The sequence below is a fragment of the Oryctolagus cuniculus genome, chromosome 10 (assembly GCF_051225735.1).
Source record: "Oryctolagus cuniculus isolate XC-2025 breed Fujian yellow rabbit chromosome 10, ASM5122573v1, whole genome shotgun sequence".
In the NCBI taxonomy this organism is placed as follows: Eukaryota; Metazoa; Chordata; class Mammalia; order Lagomorpha; family Leporidae; genus Oryctolagus; species Oryctolagus cuniculus.
In genome coordinates this window covers 8,676,105-8,701,187 of record NC_142876.1, presented here as the reverse complement: position 1 = coordinate 8,701,187, position 25,083 = coordinate 8,676,105, and the positions used below count along the sequence as shown (strand labels likewise).

The following is a 25,083-nucleotide window of genomic DNA, read 5'->3' as shown; positions in this document are numbered from 1 at the left end:
ATAGCATGTTTACAAAGAAAAGATCATTCCAGATAATATATTCCAAACAATAACTAGGACATTATTTATTTATTATTATTTATTTTCTGGAAAAATCAAAGAGAAAATGAAAACTTTTAGGATTTTACTTTATATAGTTCTGTACTTTCTGAATTTTTTCAATACAGATGTGTAATTTTGCAATTATGTAAAACAAAACAGATAAAAAAGGACCTGAAGTTTGGATTCTTCTCCTGTTACCATTGTGTGTCTGGTTATGACTTACACCAGATAAAGAAGTCTTTCTAGACCTCATTTTCCTCTACAATGGCATAATAAATGTCTATGTTAGTTTCCAACCCTGAAATACAGTACAGGATTCTGTTATATAAATCTAGTAATTCAAAGCAATGCGTCTAACAGGTTATCAAATTATTGTATCCCTTTGACCTACTCACCTATGGACAGAACGATCTTTCTAAAACATATGCTCCCCCATTTAGCAACCTCACATGACCCCTCACTGCCATTTCATCAGTCCCTCCAGGCCCTGCAGGACTACTCTCCTTACAACACCCCACCATTTCCCCTTCACCCAGCATCCCCAGATCCGGCCATCCTTAACCCACCACCATCTCAAATACACCATTCTCTCTCACCCATCACTGTGGCTCACTCTAGCTGGAAGTCAATCCTCTCTGTATTTGAACTCCTACTTACTTCTGCAATTCCAGCTTAGTGGCATACCCCCTGGAAACATTCTCTGATACTTCCCCACACCTCATCTATTCAGCACTTCCTCTGGCACCAGAAATCCAACTATAAATATTACTACACTGCATTTTATATTCACTTGTCAAACCTCTGACTCTACCATAAGCTGCCTGAGGGTCATTCACCATGTGCTCCACAAAGGACAAAAAATTAATTTTGGTCTGAAACCAAATTGTTAATCAGAGATAATATATGTTCACACTGAAGTAATTTTCATAAACAGTGAGACAGGAAAATTCTTTAATAACCAAGAAGGTATAGATTATGTTGCCTTGGAAAGTACCCCAGCAAGTATTCATAAGTTCAATCACTGAATAATTTAAACAAAAATTATAAATGAAAAGGTAAACTGGAGACCAAAGTAAATTAAACTGAGGTTAACAGGAAGATAATTAACAGGATTAAAGAAAACTGGAAATCTAAAACTGCTGCTCTTTCGAATGAACAGTCTGTGAGAACTTATAAAAATTTTACATTCTACTCAAAATTTTATGAGTCTAAACATACTTACTCTGTTTAGAACTTTATCTGATTTGGACCTCAACTAATGCTACTGCATCCTATTCACTCAGCAAGCAGAAACTATTAGGAAGGGGGGAAAAAACTAAAACAAAATGACTATAATCTAATAATAAACTTTGAACATAATTTCTTTTCACTTTTATATTCCTGATAATAGACAAGGTTAAATATACTGAGATATCTCATGAGGGCACATCTTGTAAAATATGTCAAAGCACTGACTTAAACCTCTAGGAAAGAAAACAGAATAAAATATTAAACACAGTTGCTATAAAGATAGAGAGGAAAGAAGATAAAACTACAGGAGATTTTTCCATTAAAGACATTACTAAATTAGAATCAACCTAAAATGTGTTTTAAAAAATACTACAATGTTTAAATGTAATAAATGTATGCTCAGTCATTCATAAAGACCTGGTGTCCATGCCTCACAGGTCAGGCCTGTATCTTTAATGCCAGTCAAATGACGTAAGCAGTGTACTACAAGCAAAGGAAGAGACAGGTCCTGGAAAGAAGGCTGCAGTTTTCTCTCTCCCTAGATAATAGTTTACCTTTGAGTACCAAATGATCAAGGTGCAAAAACACTCATAAACTTTAGCTTTTCTTTTTTTTTTTTTTTTGCAGGAGCCAGGTACTTATCCTGGTCGCCCATGGGGTGCAGAGCCCAAGGACTTGGGCCATCCTCCACTGCACTCCCTGGCCACAGCAGAGAGCTGGCCTGGAAGAGGGGCAACTGGGACAGAATCCGGCGCCCCGACCGGGGCTAGAACCCGGTGTGCCAGTGCCGCAAGGCGGAGGATTAGCCTAGCGAGCCGCAGGGCCGGCCAAACTTTAGCTTTCCTTAGCACTAAGGCCCAGTCAGTATCAAGATTAGAAAGAAATATCCATAAAAATATTGAGTGTTTTCCATTAGCAAATTCACTAGTAAACTCCACTGTCCCACTAGTAAAATGGAAAGTAAATATTACCTACAATTAATGAATGAATACTTAAAGCTTAAGACTGATCTCATTATTAACAGAATTTTTGTTCACCTCTGAATAACAGGATCAAGAGAGAAGACTGTTGCGAGAGGGAAACACGCACAACTGGATCAGCACATAGAACCTTCCTCAAGAGCGTGAGGCATGGCTGGGTCAAGCACTCTACCACCTGGCCAGGACAGAAAACACATAACTATTTATTTTCAAAAACTTAAGGTCAGATAAAAGATATCATAATATTATCTCATTTTTAATTTTATGCCTTTCAGTCAAAAACATGTGAAACAGAAAAGCACCATGATGCAGCAGGTTAAGCTACCACCTGAAAAGTCCACATCCAGTACCAAAGGGTCTGGTTCAAGTCCAAGCTACTCCACACTGCCAATCCAGTTTTCTGCTAATGGGCCTGGGAGGCAGCAGATGATGGTCCTAGTACTTCGGTCCCTGCCAAACACTTGAGAGCTGTGGATGGAGTTTTAGGTTCTTGGCTTCAGCCTGGCCCAGCACGAGCTGTTTGCAGGCATTTGGGGAGTGAACCAGGGAATGGAAGATCCCTAACCCTCCCTTCCCTCTCTCTCTGTCACTCTGCCTTTAAATGAATGAATAAATAAATCTTTTTAAAAATATATGTGAAACTAAAATGCAGATAAAATTAGAAATGACCACTGAAAATACTTCTATGCTTTCTTTGTATTTCTGCTTACACATCTAATAGAACTCTTTTTTAAGATTTTTTATTTATTTATTTGACAGGTAGACTTACAGAAAGTGAGAGAGAGAGACAGAGAGAAAGGTCTTCCGTTGGTTCACTCTCCAAATGGCCACAACAGCCGGAGCTGCACCAATCCGAAGTCAGGAGCCACGTGCTTCTTCTTGGTCTCCCATGTGGGTGCAGGAGCCCAAGCACTTGAGCCATCCTCCACTGCTATCCCAGGCCACAGCAAAGAGTCGGACTGGAAGAGGAGCAACCAGGACTAGAACCCGGCGCCAATATAGGATGCTGGTGCCACAGGAGGAAGATTAACCAAGTGAGCGACAGCGCTGACCCCTAGAACTCTTAAGATTAGTTTTTCTTTATAGAGATTGCAGTTGAAAAAAAGAAAAAAATGAATGAGACATTGGGTGTTACTTAGAATTTAAAATCCAAGTACTCACCCAATTCAGCTGAATTCAATTTCAAATCTGATTAATAAGAACACTTAACCTATAAAAAACACATCTAGATGTACTTTAGTCTTACCTTACCATGCTGACCCACACATTCATTTAAGTATTCAATTATCTTGTCAATTAAGCATAACTTTTTCACCACAGCATGCATTTTAATATCTGTAAAGAAAAAAACTAAAAGTTACCAAAAATTAAGAAAGACAGCCCAAGTTCTTGGGTCCTCGCACCCATGTGGGAGACCTAGAAGAAGCTCCTGGCTTCAGCCTGGCCCAGTCCTGGCTATTGCAGTCATTTAGGGATTGAAACAGTGGATGGAAGATCTCGCTCACTCACTCTCCCACTCTCTCTCTGTAACTCTTTCAAATAAATAAATAAATCTTTAAAAAAAATGCAATGAATTTCAATGGACTCTACTTATGAAGAACATAAACTTCAAAAAATATATTCACATTACATTTGTAATTACAAGACAATTACAAAATTATACACATATACATATATAGAAGCTGTTTGAGGGCATCTGGGGAAGGAACCAGGGAACAGAAGAACCCTAACCCTCCCTTCCCTCTCTCTCTTGTCACTCTGCCTTTGAATAAATAAATAGTTAGTTACTTACGTATTTGTTGCAAGTATTTAACAACTTGAAATTTTCTCCTATATATTCAGTGAGAAAAACGCACACATACATACACATTAACACACACACACAGATACTGAACTAGTGGCTATCGGTATAACTAATTCTAACTGCCACGTTTTAAAAAAGGCTTCCATTACTACCTAGTAACATGCAAATGTGTAAAGAACCAGGTAGTCAATACATTGGGCTTTGTTGGCCACATATGGTCTCCACTGCATATCCTTTGGATACTGAGGGTGTGGGGGATTTGTTTTGTTTTTTTTTTTAACAGCTCTGAAGATGTAGCCCTTAATTTGAGGGCCATGTAAAGAAAAATAGGTCACAGGCAAGACCTGGTCCAACACTACTACACACAGCACTGTAAAATTCTGTTACCAATAGGACGGCAATTATCACCCTTAAAAGACATCACCTTGCATAATCACAGCTAACTGTTCAGCAGCTGACTTTCTCAAAAGAAGATCAACATCATCTGAGGTGAAAATTTCATAAACCCTTTCAACTGTCTCCAACTACAAATCAAGAAAAAAGAAAAATTACTGTTATCATATGTTCCAAATTATCCAATAAAATCATACAGTTCATGGCATAAAAATAAAATAAAAGCTCAAAAAGTCAACTTACTTAAGTAACCACTAAATTTACATGTAAATTTGCAACAGCGCTGTGCCAGGTCAGGAAGGAACTTGGATTCTAAAGGAGAGCTATCATGTCAAATAAGCATGTCATCATAACACACATTTCTGTTAGAAGTCATTCGTAACCCAGCAGTCCATTAGCTACCCTAAGAGCATCACAGAAAATACTTGCTTTTAAAAGTCATCACTAAATTTCTTTCCATCAAATTGTATTAACCTAATATTGTAATCAAAAAAATTTACATTTCTAGTGCATATAGTAAATTAAAAGGCATATAATGTCTGACATATGGTGGGCACTCAACATTGTCGCTCCCCGTTTTCGTGGAGGAACGACACCAAACCCTGCCTAGGCTTCATATCCGAGTCACGGCACCATTATGTCGCTCCCCGTTTTCGTGGAGGAACGACACCAAACCCTGCCTAGGCTTCATATCCGAGTCACGGCACCATTATGTCGCTCCCCCTCTTCGTGGAGGAACGACACATGACCCTGCGCTGTTCTTTCGTCTGCTCGGCCCTCCCCGGGTTTACTGCTGGTTCTTCCCGGGTTGGCTACTATCCCTTCCACCTCCGTGGAAGGGCAGTTCCCCCTGGCCACATTCCCCACTTCCGCAGGGGAGCGGCACACCGCCGGCCGGCTCTTCTCGGGGGCTGCACGGGTTCCCTTAGATGTTCCCCATAGATGTTCCTGGTGCATGCCGTCTCTCTCCTCCTTTATAGTCCTCCTCCGCCAATCCTAACTCGGCTGCCCACACGCCGAGTACGCTGCTCTCCAATCAGGAGCAAGTCCTACAGTTTATTGGTTGAACTGGAGGCAGCTGGGTAGAAGCTGTTTTCTCCTCTCCCAGCGCCATATTGTAGGAGAGCAGATGCATAGAATAAGTCTTAATTCCAGTAACAGTCTAGTCCGAGCTGCTCCCCACAGAGGAGAGCAGATGCATAGAATAAGTCTTAATTCCAGTAACTTAGTCTAGTCCGAGCTGCTCCCCACAAACATAAACAAATGTATCCTATCCAGAAGTTGGTTAAAGCCAGAACATAATTTCAAAATGGCTCCGAATCACCACACCTCTTCTCTCTTCAAGATATACACAAATTAGAACGTCACATAAAATATGAGATATACAAATGCATCAAATAATCATGAAGTAATAAACTCAAAAGTTACAGTACCTTAATAACCAGTTCTCTTCTGTCATCCAATTTGAGTTCAATAGGTTTTTTCACAATAAATAAATTAGTAACTCTGGAGAGAACTCTGGCATCTATTAAAGGGCGCTTTGTGTCAGCCCCTTCTTCATTTGTAAGATGAAATGCTAAAAGCTTTAATGCTAGTGAACGAACTCTAAAAACACAAAGTATTGAAGTCAACATTTTCACATTCAGATGTCTATAAGAAAGGCCCATAGTCACAAATAATTATCTATCCAAAGTATAATTATCAGTTATACTTATATTGACATTAATAACATATTTTACTTGTTCCATTAAAAAATCTTTCCTCTATAACTACATTTATTCAACTTTATAATATTTATAAAATGAACATCAGAAACAAAGAATAAGCAATATAATTATAAATGAGACTCACTGAGACTAAACATCACAGTCAACTTCAAGAAGTAGATCTGAAAAATCAATTCTCTAACTCTTGACTTCAACTCTAGTGATCTTTCTCAACCATAAAAAGTATTACAGTGGCCAGCGCTGTGGCACAGTAGGTTAAAGCCCAGCCTGCAGCGCCAGCATTCCATATGGGTGCCAGTTCGAGACCCAGCTGCTCCACTTCCAATCCAGCTCTCTGCTATGGCCTGGGAAAGCAGTAGAAGATGACGAAACTCTTTGGGCCCCTGCACCCACATGGGAGAACTGGAAGAAGCTCCTGGCTCCTGGCTTCAGATCAGCTCAGCTCTGGCCACTGTGGTCATTTGGGGAGTGAACCAGGGGAATGGAAGACTTTCTCTTTCTCTCTTTCCCTCCCTCTCTCCCTCTCTCTCTGGCTCTACATCTCTCTATAACTCTGTCTTTCAAATAAATAAAAATAAATCTTTAAAAAACAAAAGGTATTACAGACCCCTAACCAGAGTCCAAATATTAAGTCAAACCTCAGTACAATGACTATACTAATAACTAGTAGTAACACTAAAATTATGAAAATCTTCTTATATTAGGGGTCAGATTCTTCTCAAATATGAAAACACACATAATTTAGATTCCCATCAGAATACTTCATTTGGAACAGATTAGGATTAAGGTCATTTGAGTGGTGAGCTGGGAGATTTTCAAGAAAAGTTTAAATGCTGCATGCCACTAGATGATGAATGGGAAAAATAGAAAAACCTTCAAGTGGACAAAATTCACTAGAGGTGTGAGATACTGAGACTATTACGTATCTGTCACTCCTCTGATAGACTCGTGAACTACATGGAAATGGGGCAAATGTCAAGCAGCAATGCATGTTGCCAGCATATGCATAAAGCAACAATTAAAGCATGCATACTAAGGGAGGCCTCTCTGCTACAGATTAGATTGGATCAGCTGCCTTGCTATGCATGGACCTGCCTCCATGAAGTTCCTCATATCCTAACACTTATGTCCCTTTATTACAATTAATAGTAAGATGTAACTGATAATAAGCTCTAATGTCACAATAAATGCCAGATTCTAGAAAGGCAGAACACACGTCTGTGCTGAGTGTTGCTACATTCCGACAGCTGACCACAGCTTGTAGGTACACAGTAGACAATAAATACTGCATCTAACAAGAAGCAGATATTCACTGCAATGTAACTAGTCATCGGATGACTGATATTTACTCCAAGATGGCATCAAGAGTTAGGCAAACGTTCTCCTCCCATTTGCTGAGACACTTCATGAAAATAAGAGAAGCTAGACACCTACCTAATGGTGTACTTTTGTTCCTTTCATACCATGCCAATGACAGCAAAACTGGAGCTGCCAGTTTAGAGGTAGTTACAACCCTGGTAAGGAAGGCTACAGATGGGATACGAAAAGCATATATTTATGCATCTCCTCAGGCATGTAAATTTAGCATCTTTAAATACATATATATTTAAATATTTATATACATATATATACACATATACATATATCCTATTGTAGAGGGAGAGCGAGTGAGCAAGCATCTCTCTTATACATTGGTACACTGCACAAATGCCCACAATGGCCAGAGCTGTCATGAGCCAAAAACGCAACCCAGTTATCCAATGTGGGTGGCAAGAACTCAATTACTTAAGTCATCATGGCTGTCCCCAGAATCTGCACTGGCGGGAAGCTGGGGTCAATCAGGAGCCTGAGCCAGAAATCAAACCCAGGTACTCCAATAGGGGATGCAGGTATCTTAACCACCAACCACCCCTTAACAAATATTTTATGAGTATATTTAATATACTCCATGAAGTTCTTAAGACAAAGATTAGCCAATGCACACAGCTCCTGTCTACATGGAGTTTATGGATAGGATAGGGCAGAATTAATCAAACAACAACAACAAAAAAAAAAAAAGAAAGAAAGAAAAGAAAAAATTCTGCATAATAGAGGATTGCCTTACTCAAGAAGAGGTCAGGCCTGGCCCTCAGTTCCTGGGAAGGTCTACCTGATAGGAATGTCTGTTTTTCCTGGGGACTTGAACAAGAAGTGAACCACGGAATCAGGGTTTGTAAGAGTAAGGACTACTAACCAGCCCACTCATACACACACCACTGAGGGACTATGGTTAATACGTGTGGAAGACACTCCCTAAGGGGCAGGAGCACCATGAGGCCATGTGACCAACTTCTTTCTGCAGTATCCACAACTTTACCTTTTACAAAATACAGATATTTCCAGTTTGTTTCTTTGACTTTCCTCCTCCCACTCTCAAGTTTTACTTTATTCCTACCTAATTATTTTTCAGTCTGATCATCTGAAGTGAGACTGGGGAAAACAAATTAAACTAGTGTCAAAAAACATCTGTATGCTCCCCTTAGCCTTTAAAGCAGACTATGCATCATTGCTTATCTATTTTGACTCCAAGCTTGCTTTCTCTTCTCAGTAGGAAAAATCTAACCACAGTTACCTAAAGAGAGTAACAAAGATTCTTGTTGCACTGACAGAGAGAGAAGAAAAACAATGTATTTCTCCTTCTGTTCCTACAGCTAAAATGATCCCTATATGTCACTCTGGTATCTGAGGAGATTGGGGATCTACATTTTATAAAAATAATTTTCAGAAAAATGGTTAGAAGAGAATCACTCAGGAAGGCAAATATTTTCTAGAGAAGAGAAGATGGGAAAACATCATACCTTTTGTAATGTGTGTATCACTCTCCAGCTTGCCTGCAACACTACTGAACAGTCCCTAGTACGGCTCTTTAACATGGACTGATCTGCCTAGGGATAAGCAGGCTATAATATGGATGAAATACTTCAGGAAAGCATCCAACAGACTTTGCTTAATTCCATGCATTACTTTCCTCTCTCCCTCTAAAAATGAAGGATCACCTTCCTTTATACTCTTTAGTTCTACTGCTTCATACTGATGTCACTATTACACTTAAGCGTTTTCATTAATCTTTTACCCTCAAAGGGTCACCGAGTACTCACGATGGTTTTTTCACAAGCAGAAGCCGCAGCATGGACTTTAATCGAGTAGTACAAGGGAGAATCTCCTGCCCTGCCTCAGGACCCGCTTTGCTTAGCAGGAGAATGCAGTTACCCAAAGGGTCTTCTGTGTCGGCATAGCCCTAATAGACATTTTTAAAAGAGAAATTTGTGTGCAATTTTATACATATTGACTTTCAACTAAAAAATTATAATGTATTTGTTGAATAACTCATACATTTATTTCAATTCAGTAAAAGTCACTTTCTCAAAATAACCTACAAAAGGTAAAAAGCCTAAAGAAAACTTCATTTGAAAAATAATACTGCAGGTGCCAGTGCTGTGGCTCAGTAGGTTAATCCTCCACCTGCTGTGCCAACATCCCATATGGGCGCCAGTTCTAGTCCCGGCTACTCCTCTTCTGATCCAGCTTTCTGCTATGGCCTGGGAAAGCAGTAGGAGATGGTGTCAGCAGATGCTTGGGCCCCTGCACCCAGCGGGAGACCTGAAGAAGCTCGTGGCTCCTGGCTTTGGATCAGTGTAGCTCTGGCCAATGTGGCCATTTGGGGAGTGATCCGGCAGATGGAAAAGACCTTTCTCTGTCTCTCCCTCTCACTGTCTGTAACTCTCTCAAATAAATAAAGTAAAATATTTTTTAAAAAATAATAATAATATTGGAGGGGCCAGCAATGTGGCATAGCAGGTAAAACCACCACCTGTAGGGCCAGCACCCCAAATGGGCACCAGTTTGAGTCCCATATGCTCCACTTCCAATCCAGCTCTCTGCTATGGCCTGGCAAAGCCGTGGATGATGGCCCAAGTCCATGGGTCCTGGCACCCATGTGGGAGACCCAGAAGAAGCTCCAGGCTCCTGGCTTCAGATAGGCCCAGCTCCAGCCATTGTGAACACTTAGGGAGTGAACCAGAGGATGGAAGACCTCCCCCTCCCTCCCTCCTTACCTCTCTCCTTCTCTCTCTCTGCCCCTACCTCTCTGTAACTCTGTCTTTCAAATAAAGAAATAAATCTTTAAAAAAAAATAACACTGGAGGCGTAGTGGGTAAAGCCACTGGCTGTGACACTGGCATCATGTGGGAGGGTTTGGGTTCTGGCTACTGTACTTCTGATCCAGCTTCCTGTTAATAGTCCACGAAAAACAGCAGAAGATGGCCCAAGTGTTGGGTCCCTGCTACCCACATAGGAGACCCAGATGAAGTACCTGGCTTCAGTCTGGCCCAGCCTTGGCCATTGCAGTCATCTAGGGGAGTGAACCAGTAGATGGAAGATCTCTCTCACTCCCCCTCTCTCTCCCTCTGCCTCTCCATCCCTCTCTCTATATGTAACTTTTTCAAATAAATAAGTCTTAAAAAAAAAAAAAAACCTCTTTTCCAAGGTTCTAGTAGTAGTACCTCTCCGAGATGAGGCACTTCACAGATTTGAAGCCTCTCCCCTCCAGAATACAAAAATGAAGTACAACAAACATTATATGCATGAACAGAATTGTAGGGCGTTAGGTTGTGACACAGGCATCCCATACAGGTGCTGTTTCATGCTCCGGCTGCTCCACTGCCAATCCAGCTCCTTAATGAACCTGAAAAAGCAGTGGAGGATGCCCAAGGACTTGGGCCCCTGCACTTATGTGAGAGACGCAGAAGGAGCTCCTGGCTCCTGGCTTCTGGCTGGCCCAGCACTAGCCATTGCAGTCATTTAGGAAGTAAATGAGAGGATGGAAGCTCTCTCCCCCCGCCCCCACCTTGTTACTCTGGCTTTCAAATAAATAAATAAATCTTTTTTGAAAAAATCAAGGCCTGGGCTTTCATAACAGAGAATTATACCTGTTACCTGGCATTGACTAATTGACTATCTCTGTCTTTCATCCAAGTTCAGGACTGCTAAAAAGGTTTTCTTTCCAAGAGCTTGTAAATCAAGGTATCATTCTTTTTTTTTTTTTTTTTTTTTTTTGAAAGAGTTACAGAGAGAGAGAGAGAGCGAGAGAGGTCTTCCATCCACTGGTTCCCTCCCCAATTGGCCGCAATGGCCAGAGCTGCGCTGATCCAAAGCCAGGAGCCACGAGCTTCTTCCAGGTCTCCCATGTGGGTGCAGGGGCCCAAGGACTTTGGCCATCTTACACTGCTTTCCCAGGCCATAGCAGAGAGCTGGATTGGAAGTGGAGTAGCCAGGTCCCGAACCAGTACCTATATGGGATGCTGGTATCTCGGGCCAGAGTGTTAACCCACTGCACCACAGCACCGGCCCTTCAAGGTATCATTCTAATCATATATATATATATGCATGGACAGATTTCCTGAGGCAAGCTAGTTTTATAATGTTTAATGTAAAAGCACTGATTGCGTTGCCTGAAAGCCTTTTTATAAGGTTGAGTTCTATTTTTCAGTCAATTTCAAGTGCCTGCACCTCACATTTTAACCTCCCACCCAGATACATAAAGTACAATCTAGCTGTCCTGGTTCAACCATCTTCCGGCAATAAGACAGTCACCCACTTCCTGTTAACTTATCCACAGTGCTTTGATGGCTTTTCCCCATTTTTCTCACATCAACTTTCTGCTGTAAGTACGCTTTTAAATCAACCACATTTAGCCAAAGATAAATGGTATCCCAGAGATGAACTGCACAGAGTACCTGTAGTACTGGAATGACAGGACAGAGAGACTCAATAAACTTGTTCCAAGTCAGTGCTGTCATCATCAGTCGTCCCTGAAGCAGATACAACAGGATGGCCTTGGCAGCTGCACTCACCTACTCAACAACACAGAAACAACAATCTAGTAAACAAGATGTCCACTAAGTCACCTTACATACACATAGCAGTTCCTAAAACCTGAAGGACACTATCATTAACCTCTTTCCTCAGGTGCTCCCATTTCCACAGTATTATATTTTAATTTTTCAAAATTATATTAATAAAAAGAGAACAGATTTCATGTATTTCATAAATAATTCTATGGAGATATACAGTATCATCTTATATCCATTTCTCAAATAGTTTCTCTCCATTAATGACATCCACAGTTTTATGTTTAAGATGTATTCTCCCACTGAATAAAAACTTCCCTTACTGAAATAACCTGCTTATAATGACTATTGTATAGTTCTTCATATCTCAGATGAAAAACATTAGTAAACCATTTGACCTGAACTCTTAATCAAGTGTGCTCTATATTTTGTTTCCAACACTTTACCATTCCTTTTTATTTAAATAATAACTCAACTGGATCAATATATAAAAGATGTTTAATTTATTAGGACATGATCATGACTTGGCTGAATATCCAGTTGCAGTAATCTCTTGCACTTATTTCTAACACGTTATACCTCATTTTTGGGTTCTTGTATGCCAAATGCAGAGATTTCATATAGAACTTTTGGATGAAGTAGAAAATTAATTCCATTACAAAGCGAAGACACAGGTTTAGTGACATTATGGACACCTAAACATTCCTGTAAAATTATACAAAATATTGTTAGTTAGCGACCGATTTTTCTAAAAAAAAATCTCTCTCCTATTCAGAATTCAATTCCAATTTTAGTGCTCACTCCAAACTTTTTTGCAACTAATAGAAGACAAAAGATTCTCTGCCTAAGAGTTTTTGAGTCTGTATGAAATATATGTTATATTACCTTCTGCCAACAAGTATAGTCTTGATAATGAAATAACCAAACTGCTGAAATAACGATAACCTCTTAAGGTTGTTCATAATAACAATAAATGATATAAAACACATTTATCCTGGGGCTGGCACTGTAGCATAGCAGGTAAAGCTGTCACCTAAAGTGCCAGCATCCCTTATAGATACTGGTTCGAGTCCAGCTTGGTGCACTTCTGATCCAGCTCTCTTCCTGTGGACTGGGAAAGCCAAAGATGATGGCCCAAGTCTAGGTGCCCCTGTACCTGCGTGGGAGACCCGGAAGAAGCTCCAGACTCCTGGCTTCAGATCAGCACAGCTCCGGCAGTTTGGGGAATGAACCAAAAGAACCTCTCTCTCTCTGCCTCTGCCTCTCTATAACTCTCTGCCTTCTGAATAAATAAATAAATTTTAAAAAATACATTTATCCTAAAGTGCTTGCATTTTACTTATCAAGGTTTGAAAAACAGAAAATAAATTTTATCAAAATACTTAAGTTATGGGCGAAGAGAAAATGACATGAAAATTAAGTAGTGACTATGCCATATCTCAACTATCACAAATTCTTTTCTCAATTATTGATAGAGAATAATATTTTAGAGGCTATTTCAAGTGAGAAAGAAAAAAGCTACCTGAAATAGTAATAGAATTTAAAAATAATATACAGGGTTAATATGCAATCAATAGTGAGTTAGAAACATAATATTTTTCATCTTGCAAATTACTTCCTAACCACTACCAACAATTCAGAGGTCAAAGATTTACATACACAGAAACTCACACAGAGAGCCAGCGCTGTGGCTTAGCGGGTAAAGCCACCGCCTGTAGTGCCAGCATCCCATATGGGCGCGGTTTGTATCCCGGCTACTCCACTTCCAATCCAGCTCTCTGCTATGGCCTGGGAAAGCAATAGAAGACAGCCCAAGTCCTTGGTCCCCTGCACCTGCATGGGAGACCCAGAAGAAGCTCCTGGCTCCTGGCTTTGGATCAGCACAGCTCTGGCCATTGTGGCCAATTGGGGAGTAAACCAGTGGATGGAAGACTTCTCGCTCGCTCTCTCTATGCCTCTCCTTCTCTCTTTTTTTTTGTAACTCTTTTAAATAAATAAACCTTAAAACACACACACACACACTCATATTTAATCTTTTCTTTTCATTTGTTAACTTCATGACATAGACAATAGTTTAATATTCCACACTTTTGCAAGAGCTAACCTGTCAGCCCTAGGTTTAAAACCAGCTGTAGGGCTGGTGCTGTGGTGCAGCAGGTTAAGCCACCACCTGAAGCACTGGCATCCCAACTGGACTTCAGTTGGAGTCCCAGCTGCTCCAGTTCCCATCCAGCTTCCTGCTAATGCAACTGGGAAAGCAGCAAAGGATGGACCCCGTGCACCCATGAAGCTTCTGGCTCCTGGCTTCAGACCAGCCCAGCCAGATGGCTCCAGCCATCGCAGCCATTTGTGGAGTGAACCAGTGGATAGAATCAATCAATAAATCTCTCTCTCTCTCTCTTCCATCTATCTTCTAAGTCTTATTCTATGAAACTAGCTGTAATTTGCTTCCTAAAAATACTTTTAAAATCTGAGTTTCAATTTACTCACCCATAAAATCAGAATGATTCTGACTCCTTAATGAAACACCTTTCTTTCCTATTACTAAATATACCAACCTGTTTCTATTAGCCTTCTTAAAAGAGAAAAAGTACTGTGAATCTTATCAAAGACTAATCCCTACTCGATAAACTTCATTCTTAGTAATACCAACTTATCACTCACCTCTCCTCCATGGTCCAAGTACTTGTAGGAGTTTACCGTCCTTGGACATTACTTCCTCATTCCTCAGACTCTCTCCCACCCACACCAGTGCAGTTTCTTTCCCTACCACTCCACAGAAGCTTCTCAACTTAGACACCAAGTTCCTCTCTAAAGCCAAACCCAGTGGGGATCATCCCGTCTGTCATGTGACTCTATCTCACCTCACTGACAACTCCTGTCTCCTTTTCTGGCTCCACTTGCCATTCACCCCCTCTACCTGCAATCTTTCCTTCTCTGCAGGTTCTTTCTGTTGTTGTTGTTGTTATTAATTTGAAAGGCAGAGTTACAGAGAGAAGGAAAAACAGAGAGATCTTCCACTCACTGGTTCACTCCACAAATGTCTGCAAAAGCCAGGAGCTCAGAACTCCACCTGGGTTTTCCAACCAGGACTCAAACTGCTGCTCCAATATGGGATGCCAGCATCATAAGCAGTGGCTTAACCCAATATGTCACAATGTTGGCCCCGTCTGCTGGTTTTTTCAGGAGGATTTCAACACATTAAGATGAAAATACACCTTCATGACAAACCTCTGCAATGAACAGATGAATGGGTAAACAAAATGCGGTGTACACATACAATGGTGTACACTATTAAGCCTTAAAAAAGAATGGAATTCTGATACATGCTACACATGGAAGAACCTTAAGGCCATTAAGAACCTTAAGGCCATTGGGCTAAGTGCAACAAGCCAGACACAAAGAGAGAAATATCTTATGATTCCACTTACATGGGTTTCCTAGAGTAGTCAAATTCCTAGAGACGCAAAATGGAATCCTGGTTGTCAGGAGCGGGGGACAGAGGAGATTGCTTCCTGAGTACAAAGTTTCAGATTGGGAAGATGAAAAAGTCCCGGAGACAGGCAATGGTGATGGTGGTATAAGACTGTGAAAGTATACTTATGCCACTGAACTGCATATTTAATAATAGTTAAATGGTAAATTTTATGCTATGAATATTTTACCACAATAAAATCAGATTCACATAGCTAAGAAAAATTAGTGTACTAAGGAATTCTATCCAAATTAACTAAAAAAAGATGTGAAAAATATGGAAGAGGGTTTAAAAGACACAAACTCGTAAGATAAAAAGGCCTAATAAACATCTGAATTCCACTTGGGGATCACAGCAAGAATGAGAACAAAGCAATATTCAACTAATAATGACTGACAATTATTCAGAGATGAAGGTAAATATTAGTGCTCAGATTAGAGTCCTAAACAAGATAAAAATAAGATGTACATGAAAATAGACAAAAACAAATTGTAGAACACTAGAGACAAGAAAAAGATATTAAAAGAAACTAGAGTGGCCAGTGCTGTGGTGTAGTGGGTAAAGCTGCTGCCTGCAGTGCCAGCATCCCTTATGGGCGCTGTTTAGAGACCCAGCTGCTCCACTTCCGATCCAGCTCCCTGCTATGGCCTGAGAAAGCAGTAGGAGATGGCCCAAGTCCCTGGACCCCTCCACCTGTATGGGAGACCCAGAAGAAGCTCCTGGCCTCTGGCTTCGGATCAGCGCAGCTCTGGCTATTGTGGCCAACTGGGGAATGAACCAGCTCTCTGCCTCTCCTCTCTGTGTAACTCTGACTTTCAAATAAATAAATAAATTTTAAAAAAGAAAAAGAAAAAAAACTAGAGGGAGAGGTCACAAGATGGCACTGTAGCAACAGGACGATCCGAGTCATGTGGGGCAAAATAGATAATTAAAAAGGAGAAGATTTACGCCAGAGATAGAGCAGTGGAAAATTATCAACGTGAAGCCCAGGAGAGCAACTGACTGGGCAAGTCTACACCAAAGGAGCAAATAAGAAAGGGGACAGCGAAGACTTGCACTGGGGAGGTTGGCGCCAGCCCCCAGCAGACCAGGTGAGACAGGAAACCGTGGGTCCATGGAGCTGGAAATAGCAGCAAGAAGGAGAGCTAGGCGAACTGCTTCTGAAGTTCCCCACAGTAAAAAAGAGAAGGTATAGAGGAACAGAGAGGTCGGGCAACCCACTGCCCTCTCCCCTCCCCACCTGGACCTGCAGCCAGGTGGAAGAAGCCATTTTGTTAGCTCACATTTTCGAACTTAAGCAGGGGACTGCTGCCTTTCCCTCCTAGCACACGCCCATCAAGTGCAGGGGTCACCTCACCACACACCCCACCCAGAAACGAGGACCACAGCATTTCTGAATTTCTTCCTCACCAAGCAAGTATTAAAAAGGAGAATTCTTGAATACCCACCCAGACCAAGTGGGATTTATCCCTGGTATGCAAGTATGGTTCAACATTCACCAATCAATGTGATACAACATAAACTGAAGAACAAAACCATATGATTATCTGAAAAGGTGCAGAGAAAGCATTTGATAAAATATAACAATCTTTCATGATGAAAATTCTAAGAAAACTGGGTATAGAAGGAACATTCTTCATGACAATCAAGGCAATTTATGAGAAAGCCATGGCCAGCATCCTACTGAATGGAGAAAAGCTGGAAGCAGTCTCACTGAGATCAGGAAGTAGACAAGGATGCCCACTCTCACTACTGCTATTCAATATAGTCCTGGAAATTTTAGCCAGAGCCATTAGGCAAGAAAAAAAAAATCAAAGGGAAACAAATTGGAAAGGAGGAAGTCAAACTAACCCTATTTGCAGATGACATGAGTCTATATATAGCTGATCCAAAAGACTACACCAAGAACTACTGGAACTCATAGAAGAGTTTGGTAAAGAAGGATATAAAATCAACACACACAAAAAATCAATAGCCTTTGTATAAACAGACAATGCCATGGCCTATTCACAATATCTACCAAAAAAATCAAATACCTTGGAATAAATTTAACCAATGATGTCAAATATCTCTATGGTGAGAACTATAAAACATTAAAGAAAGTAACAGAAGATACAAAAAAAATGGAAAAATCTTCCAGGTTCATCAATTGGAAAAATCAATATCATCAAAGTATCCGTTCTTCCAAAAGCAATTTACAGATTCAATGAGATACCAAACAAAATACCAAAGACATTCTTCTCAGGTCTAGAAAAAATAATGCTGAAATTCATATAGAAACATAGGAAACTTCAAATAGCTAAAATGATCTTATACAACAAAAACAAAGCCAGAGGCATCACAATACCAGATTTCAAGACATACTACAAGGCAGTTAAATCAAAACAGCCTGGTACTGGTACAAAACAAATGGATAGACCAATAGAAGAGAAAAGAAATGACAAAGCCGGCGCTGTGGCTCAATAGGCTAATCCTCCACCTTGCGGCGCCGGCACACCGGGTTCTAGTCCCGGTCGGGGCACCGGATTCTGTCCCGGTTGCCCCTCTTCCAGGCCAGCTCTCTGCTATGGCCAGGGAGTGCAGTGGAGGATGGCCCAGGTGCTTGGGCCCTGCACCCCATGGGAGACCAGGAAAAGCACCTGGATCCTGGCTCCTGCCATCGGATCAGCGCGGTGCGCCGGCTGCAGCGGCGGCCATTGGAGGGTGAACCAACGGCAAAAGGAAGACCTTTCTCTCTCTGTCTCTCTCTCTCACTGTCCACTCTGCCTATCAAAAATTAAAAAAAAAAAAAAAATGACAGATATCAATCCAAGCATCTACAACCAACTTATATTTGACCAAGAAGCTAAAAGCAATCCCTGGAGCAAGGACAGTCTCTTCAACAAATGGTGCTGGAAATATTAGTTCTCCACATGTAGAAGATGAAGCAAGACACCTACCTTACACTTTATACAAAAATCCATTCAAAATGGATTAAAGACCTAAGTCTACCACCAAATTATCAAATTATTACATAACATTGGGAAAACCCTGAAAGACACTGGCACAGGCAAAGAGTTCTTGGAAAAGACCCCAGAGGCACAGGCAATCAAAGCCAAAATTAACAAATGGGATTGCATCAAATTGAGAAGCTTCTGTACTGCAAAAGAAACACTCAGGAAAGTGAAGAGGCAACCGACAGAATGGGAGAAATTATTTGCAAACTATGCAACTGATGAAGGATTAATAACCAGAATATATAAAGAGATCAAGAAACTCCACAACAACAAAACAAACAACCCTGTTAAGAAATGGGCCAAAGATTTAAACACATATTTTTCAAAAAGGAAATCCAAATGGCCAACAGGCACATAAAAAAATGTTCAGGATCACTAGCTGACAGGGAAATGCTAATCAAAACCTCAATGAAGTTTTACCTCACCCCAGTTAGGATGGCTTTCATATAGAAATCAACAAACCACAATTGCTGATGAAGATATGGGGAAAAAGGTACTCTAATCCACAGTTGGTGGGAATGTAAAAACTAAAACCACTATGGAAATCAGTTTGGAGATACCTCAGAATTCTGAATACAGACCTACCATCCCACTCCTGGGAATTTACCCAAGGGAAATTAAATCAGCCATTAAAAGAGTTATCTGCATCCCCATGTTTATTGCAACTCAATTCACAATAACTAAGACATGGAATCAACCTAAATGCCCATCAATTGAAGACTGAATAAAGAAATTATGGGGGGCCAGTGCTGTGGCACAGCAGGTAAAGCCACTATCTGCAATGCCGGCATCCCATATGGGTGCCAGTTCATAGTATCCTGGCTGCTCCATTTCCCATCCAGTTCCCTGCTATGGCCTGGGAAAGCAATAGAAGATGGCCCAAGTGCTTGGGCCCCTGCACCCAAGTGGGAAACCAGAAGGAAGCTCCAGGCTCCTTCCTTTGGATCAGCACACCTCTAGCCACTGTGGCCATCTGGGGAGTGAACCAGCAGATAGAGACCCCTCCCTCCCTCTCTCTCTCTCTCTCTCTCTCTCTGCTTCTGCCTCTCAGTAAATCTGCTTTTCAAATAAATAAATAAATAATTTAAAAAAAAAAAAAAGAAATTATAGCGGTCGGTGCTGTGGCTCAGTGGGTTAACGCCCTGGCCTGAAGCGCTGACATCCCATACAGGCGCCGGTTCTAGTCCTGGCTACTCCTCTTCTGATGCAGCTATCTGCTATGGCCTGGGAAAGCAGTAGAAGATGGTTCAAGTCCTTGGGCCCCTGCACCCACGTGGGAGACCCGGAAGAAGCTCCTGGCTTTAGATCAGTGTAGCTCCAGCCGTTGTGAGTGAACCAGTGGATAGAAGACATCTCTCTCTGTCTCTACCTCTCTCTGTAACTCTTTCAAATAAATAAAATAAATCTTAAAAAAAAAAAAAAGAGTAAGAAATTATAGGAATATACTCTATAAAATACTACACAGCACTAAAAAAAAAAAATGAAATCCAGTCATTTGCAACTTTTTAAAATAGATGAATCTGGAAAACATCAGACTTAGTGAAATAAGCCAGTCCCAAAGGGACAAATACCATATATTCTGCCTGATTTGTGATAACTAATAAAATAATAAAAGGAAATCTGTAGAAGTGAAATTGACATTTTGTGATGCAGTGACTTCAACAGCCCTTGTCTTAACTGTTAAGGAACAGTATTTTTTTCTTTTCTCTTCCTTATACTCTTTGTTGAACTCTGCACTTAACATAGAGTTAAGCATATGTGTAGAAAGTCAACTGAAAATAGATCTCGGTAAAAAATAAGATGGGGGGGAGCATTGCTGTGACGTAGCAGGTAAAGCTGTACCTATAGTGCCAGTATCCCATATGGGTGCCAATTCAAGTCCTGGCTGCTCCTCCTCCAATCCAGCTCTCTGCTATGGCCTGGGAAAGCAGTAGAAGATGGCCCAAGTCCTTGGGTCCCTGTACCCCCATAGGAGACCTGGAAGAAGCTCCTGATTCCTGGCTTCGGATCAGCCCAGCTCCAGCCATTGCAGCTACTAGAAAATGAACCAGTGGATGGAAGACCTCTCTCTCTCCCTCTCTCTCTCTCTCTGACTCTGCCTCTTTGTAACTCTGCCTTTCAAGTAAGTAAATTGTTTAAAAAAAGAAAAATAATGAATCACAAGTAAAAATGACAAAATGAAAACTTTGTAATATACTGACAGTATTTATAAGAGTATTATATACAAGAGGATTCTTTGAAGAGCACATGGGAGAGTATATACACATTTCAATACTGTCCTACATAAGATGTGCTTTTCAGTACTGATATATTTAATATTCTGTGCTGAAATATTTTATCAATATAAAAGATGGAAAATAAATATATTTAAAAAGGAAATAAAAAGTATTAAGAAAACAGACCCAAAGCCATAAAATCTAAACTTTTCCTGAGCATAGAAATCAATTCTGAATACCCAGAAGTCAAATTTTCCTTTCAATGTTTCCATAATTAAAAAGCACAATATAAATGTAATGATTAATAAAACTAATAATAAAGCATTTCATTTGCTGGGTTACTGAGTTGAGGTAATTTAGTAGCACAAACTTTCTAGAACTGATTAATTATAACCCTCTATTTTATTGGATATTTCTAATACTTTAATTTTGTAGGTACAATAAAAGAATCCACTATTTGTTCTCAAAAACCAAATCAAACCAAACCAAACCCTACCTTAACAATTTCCAGACAGCAGTGGTAAGTCTCAACTTTCACTTGTGGCACCGGGTGAGACAACATACGTAGGAACACCTTTTGACTTTCTCCTTGTAATAATGGACTGGCCTGTGCAGACTTCCAGCTGGTAAAAAGGAATAACAACCAAGACATTCAAGGCAAGTCAGTCACTGAGCAAAAGCCTGTAAAGCATATTAGAAGGGATTTCTTCCTATTCCAATTTCTGTAACCGATGAACCAGTGGATGGAAGTATTATTATCAAGTACTTAACTAAACACACATTCGTTTCAATGCAGACCATGTTTTCTCTTAAAAGAGTGAAAAAAAAAAAAAGGGTCGGTGATGCAGCACAGCAGGCAAAGCCTCCACCTGAGATGCCCACATCCCATATGGGGCCAGTTTGAAATCCGGCTGCTCCACTTCCGATCCAGTTCCTTGCCAATGGCCTAGGAAAATCAACAGAAGATGGCCTAAGTCCTGGGTCCTCAGCCACCCATGTTCGAGACTGGATGAAACTGCTAGCTCCTGCCTTTGGGCTGGCCCAGCCCTGGCATTACAGCCATCTAGGAAGTGAACCAGTGGATGGCAGGTCTCCCTCTCTCTCTCTCTCTCTCTCTGCCTCTCCGACTCTCTCTGTAACTCTTTCAAATAAATAATTTTTTAAAAAAAAATAAAAGTGTCAAAAATTCATACTTTGATGTTTGCCATATAATGAAAATTAATTTTTTTCAAAAGCAATGAAGATACTAAGTTCTAAACAGGAAATCTGCTTTGATATCTTCAAAGTATATTAATGAATACACAGTGCTTTCCGAAAATCTAAGAAAAAGGTGTAAAGTCATGAAACTTTCAAAATAAACCCTAACTTTAGGCTATTAATTAAAACAGCAAAGATAAATAAAAATGCTTAAATAGTTTATCTGAATGGATACCAACAATTTTAAATAATGAAATGTATAAAAATCCAAGAATTATTCATTTTGAATATAAGCATATTTCTGAAGTCTATCCTTAAATATAATAGCTAACTGTACTAAAGCAATTATGTATGTATTTACATACATACATACACAAATACGTACATGCATACATACATACACATGGTTAAAAGTCAAGTGTATATAAAAGCAATCTTAAGGGATGGGTGCTGTGGCATAGCAGGTTAAGCCACCATCTGCTCTGCACCCTCATGAGAGACCAGGAAAAAGCTCCAGACTCCTGGCTTTGGATTGGCCCAGCTCCGGCCGTTGCAGCCATTTAGGGAGTCAACCAGCAGTTGAACAGACTCTGTTTCTCCCTCTCTCTGTAACTCTGCTGTTTAAATATATAAATCTTAAAAACATTGGGGCTGGCATTGTAGCACTGCAGATTGGGCTGCCACGTGCAGTGCCAGCACCCCATACAGGCACCAATTCAAGCCCCAGCTGCTCCACTTCTGATCCAGCTCCCTGCTAATGCACCTTGGAAAGCTGCAGAGGATGGCCCAAGTGCTTGGGCCCCTTCAACCACTTAGGGGACCCGGAGGAAGCTCCTGGCTCCTGGCTTCAGATCGGCTCAGTTCCGGCCATTGCAGCCATTTGGGGAGTGAACCAGTGAATGAACGATTCTCTCTTCCTCTCCCTCTCTCTCTCTAACCCTGCCTTTCAAATAAATAATTCTTTAAAAAAATTTAATTTGAGGGAAAAAAGGCAATTTAAACTAAAAACAGTAAGAACAAAGATTTAAGATCAGCCTCATTTCCACTGTTCCTAAGTTTACATACATACACATAAACACATATACAATGTATCCTACAATAATATAATCACAGCAAGAAAGAAAATATTACATCTTTGAACAAATGCAGATGATTTCCTTTATCAGGGGGAAATGCTGATGATAGGAAAAGCTACGCAAGGCTTGGTCTGCCAGCTCCACTAATTCCAAGAGATTCTTCTCTCCCTAAAAAAGAAACACAATGGAATAATAAATGTCAAGTTCATATGCAATAAGATTCTCAACAGCTAACAAAGCAGCCTCATGAAATTAGACTGTCAAGAGACCTGGAGATTGTTCACATTTGTTTAAGTTCATTTTCTTAAATCCACCTAAACATGTCACCCCAGCAGAAAATATTGAAGGAAAAATTCCTAAGTAAATGCCACATTAGACTTTTTATTATTGAACTGAGTAAGCTTAAAGGTACAATCAGTTGTCTGGTTCTCTGATTACTTGTCCCCTATAAAAGGCAGGGACAGTGTATTTTCTTATCTCCCTCCCACTTCTAACATCCTGACCACTTCTGGGAACATCAATTGTGATCAACAGGCCACATATGACGCCACAGAAGTAATTCAACCAAAAGACACATTTCAAAATTCTATCACACAAGAAACAAGAAGCAAATAGTATCAACATTTGTGTCAAAAAAGAAAAGAAATGAAACCACAGTGGGTAAATAAAGGAAAATCACATATATGAGGAAAAACTCTACTGTAGGAACCAAAAAGTGAAAATTTTATCCCTAGTTCTTCAAGATCTTCATGATCCATTTTGATATTTTCAGACAGTAAACAACTACAGTAGTCAATATCTATAAGACCCATTTAACCCACTTATTAATAACAGTAAATAATATCATAGTGGTATTTTAAAAGATGTTAACACTATTACACAGCTGCTGTAACACTGCACTTAAAGTCATCCTGTTACCTTACAGAAAATGTAGTTCATGACTGTTTAATTTTAAAAAAAATCAGACTCTGCCATTTCAGGCACTTGGGGAGGGAACCAGTGAAATGGAGATCTCTCTCTCTCTTCCTTTCCCTCTCCCCCTCCTTCTTTCCCACCTTGTGTGTCTTCCTCTCTGCCTCTCAAAATTAAAAAAAAAACAACTCCAAAATAAATGTGTCTACATGTCCATATATTTATGTCAATGTATAGAGAAAGGACAAGAAAGTTACGGAGCAACTTGTTGACTCTGGATCATCTTGGGAGGGAAAGCTGAATTGTAACATTGGAAAAGAGAACTGCTTTTATAGTTAACTAACTCCTTTAGTTTCAAAGTTTTTCAGTTATCATATCTTCTGAATAGATAATTAATAAAATAAAACCAATGCTTTCTTGAAAAAAAGATCAGTATCTCTGTGAGTATACAGTAAGTACCTATAAAAAATTAAAGCAAAAATGTGGCCACAAATAAGCATTAAAACGATCCTTATAATTCTAGCTATGTCAGCTGTCACTCAGTTCATATATTAGTCACTTCATAAAAGTACTTCCTTTTAAATATTAAGGCTTTTATTAAACCACTGATTTTATGAATACCCAACATTCGTTAATGTCTTTGAGTTACTTTTATAAAAATAATGATCTTAATCTAGTAACTAACCCACTATGTAATAACGTATCCCACCTCTAGCAATTCAATTGTTTTATATATATATACACACACACATACTTGAATACAAATTTTCTAAATATTTCATCACCAGAATTTAGAAGACATATTAGCAAACGTCTTTTACCTCCTTCCCAACCTCAGACAGGAAATTACAAGTACATTCGATTGAATAAACAGCCTCTGCAGTTCGTTTGTAAATACTGTAGTTTTCAGAATTCAGCTGCTCCAAATAGGCCACAACAGCTTCATGAATATTTGGATACTCCAAAGAAACAGGCATGTCCAAAGAAAGAAGAAACAACGCCGCTGACATCGGCTCTGGTAAAAACTCACTGGCCTTGATGAATTTAAGAGAAAAAAATTAAAATTTTGTTATAAAAAATTTTCAGAAAGTTTTAGAATATAATCTTAAACTAGTCTAACTTCCTTTTTAGTAATTCTCTATCACAA

At 40.0% G+C, this 25,083-nt stretch overlaps 1 protein-coding gene across 9 annotated transcripts in view; it reads right to left on the bottom strand.

Moving 5' to 3' along the window:
• RTTN (rotatin) overlaps positions 1-25,083 on the bottom strand; it is a 245,412-nt gene that overhangs the window by 167,565 nt on the left and 52,764 nt on the right. For 7 of the 9 annotated variants that reach the window (XR_016213881.1, XR_016213882.1, XR_016213883.1 and 4 more), the window contains exons 12-21: positions 24,758-24,970; positions 23,080-23,192; positions 21,248-21,374; positions 12,644-12,769; positions 11,951-12,067; positions 9,314-9,453; positions 5,883-6,054; positions 4,481-4,580; positions 3,499-3,587; positions 2,310-2,427 (exon numbers count right to left, since the gene is read on the bottom strand). Coding sequence is in view for 6 of the 9 variants with exons in the window: in XM_008261459.5 (XP_008259681.4) it covers positions 2,310-2,427; positions 3,499-3,587; positions 4,481-4,580; positions 5,883-6,054; positions 9,314-9,453; positions 11,951-12,067; positions 12,644-12,769; positions 21,248-21,374; positions 23,080-23,192; positions 24,758-24,970 (1,315 nt within the window). In the remaining 3 variants the exon portion in view is untranslated. Of the gene's footprint in view, positions 1-2,309; positions 2,428-3,021; positions 3,278-3,498; positions 3,588-4,480; positions 4,581-5,882; positions 6,055-9,313; positions 9,454-11,950; positions 12,068-12,643; positions 12,770-13,735; positions 13,759-21,247; positions 21,375-23,079; positions 23,193-24,757; positions 24,971-25,083 lie in introns of those variants that run through there. The other 2 variants (XM_051851886.3, XM_051851887.3) reach the window with 2 other exon arrangements.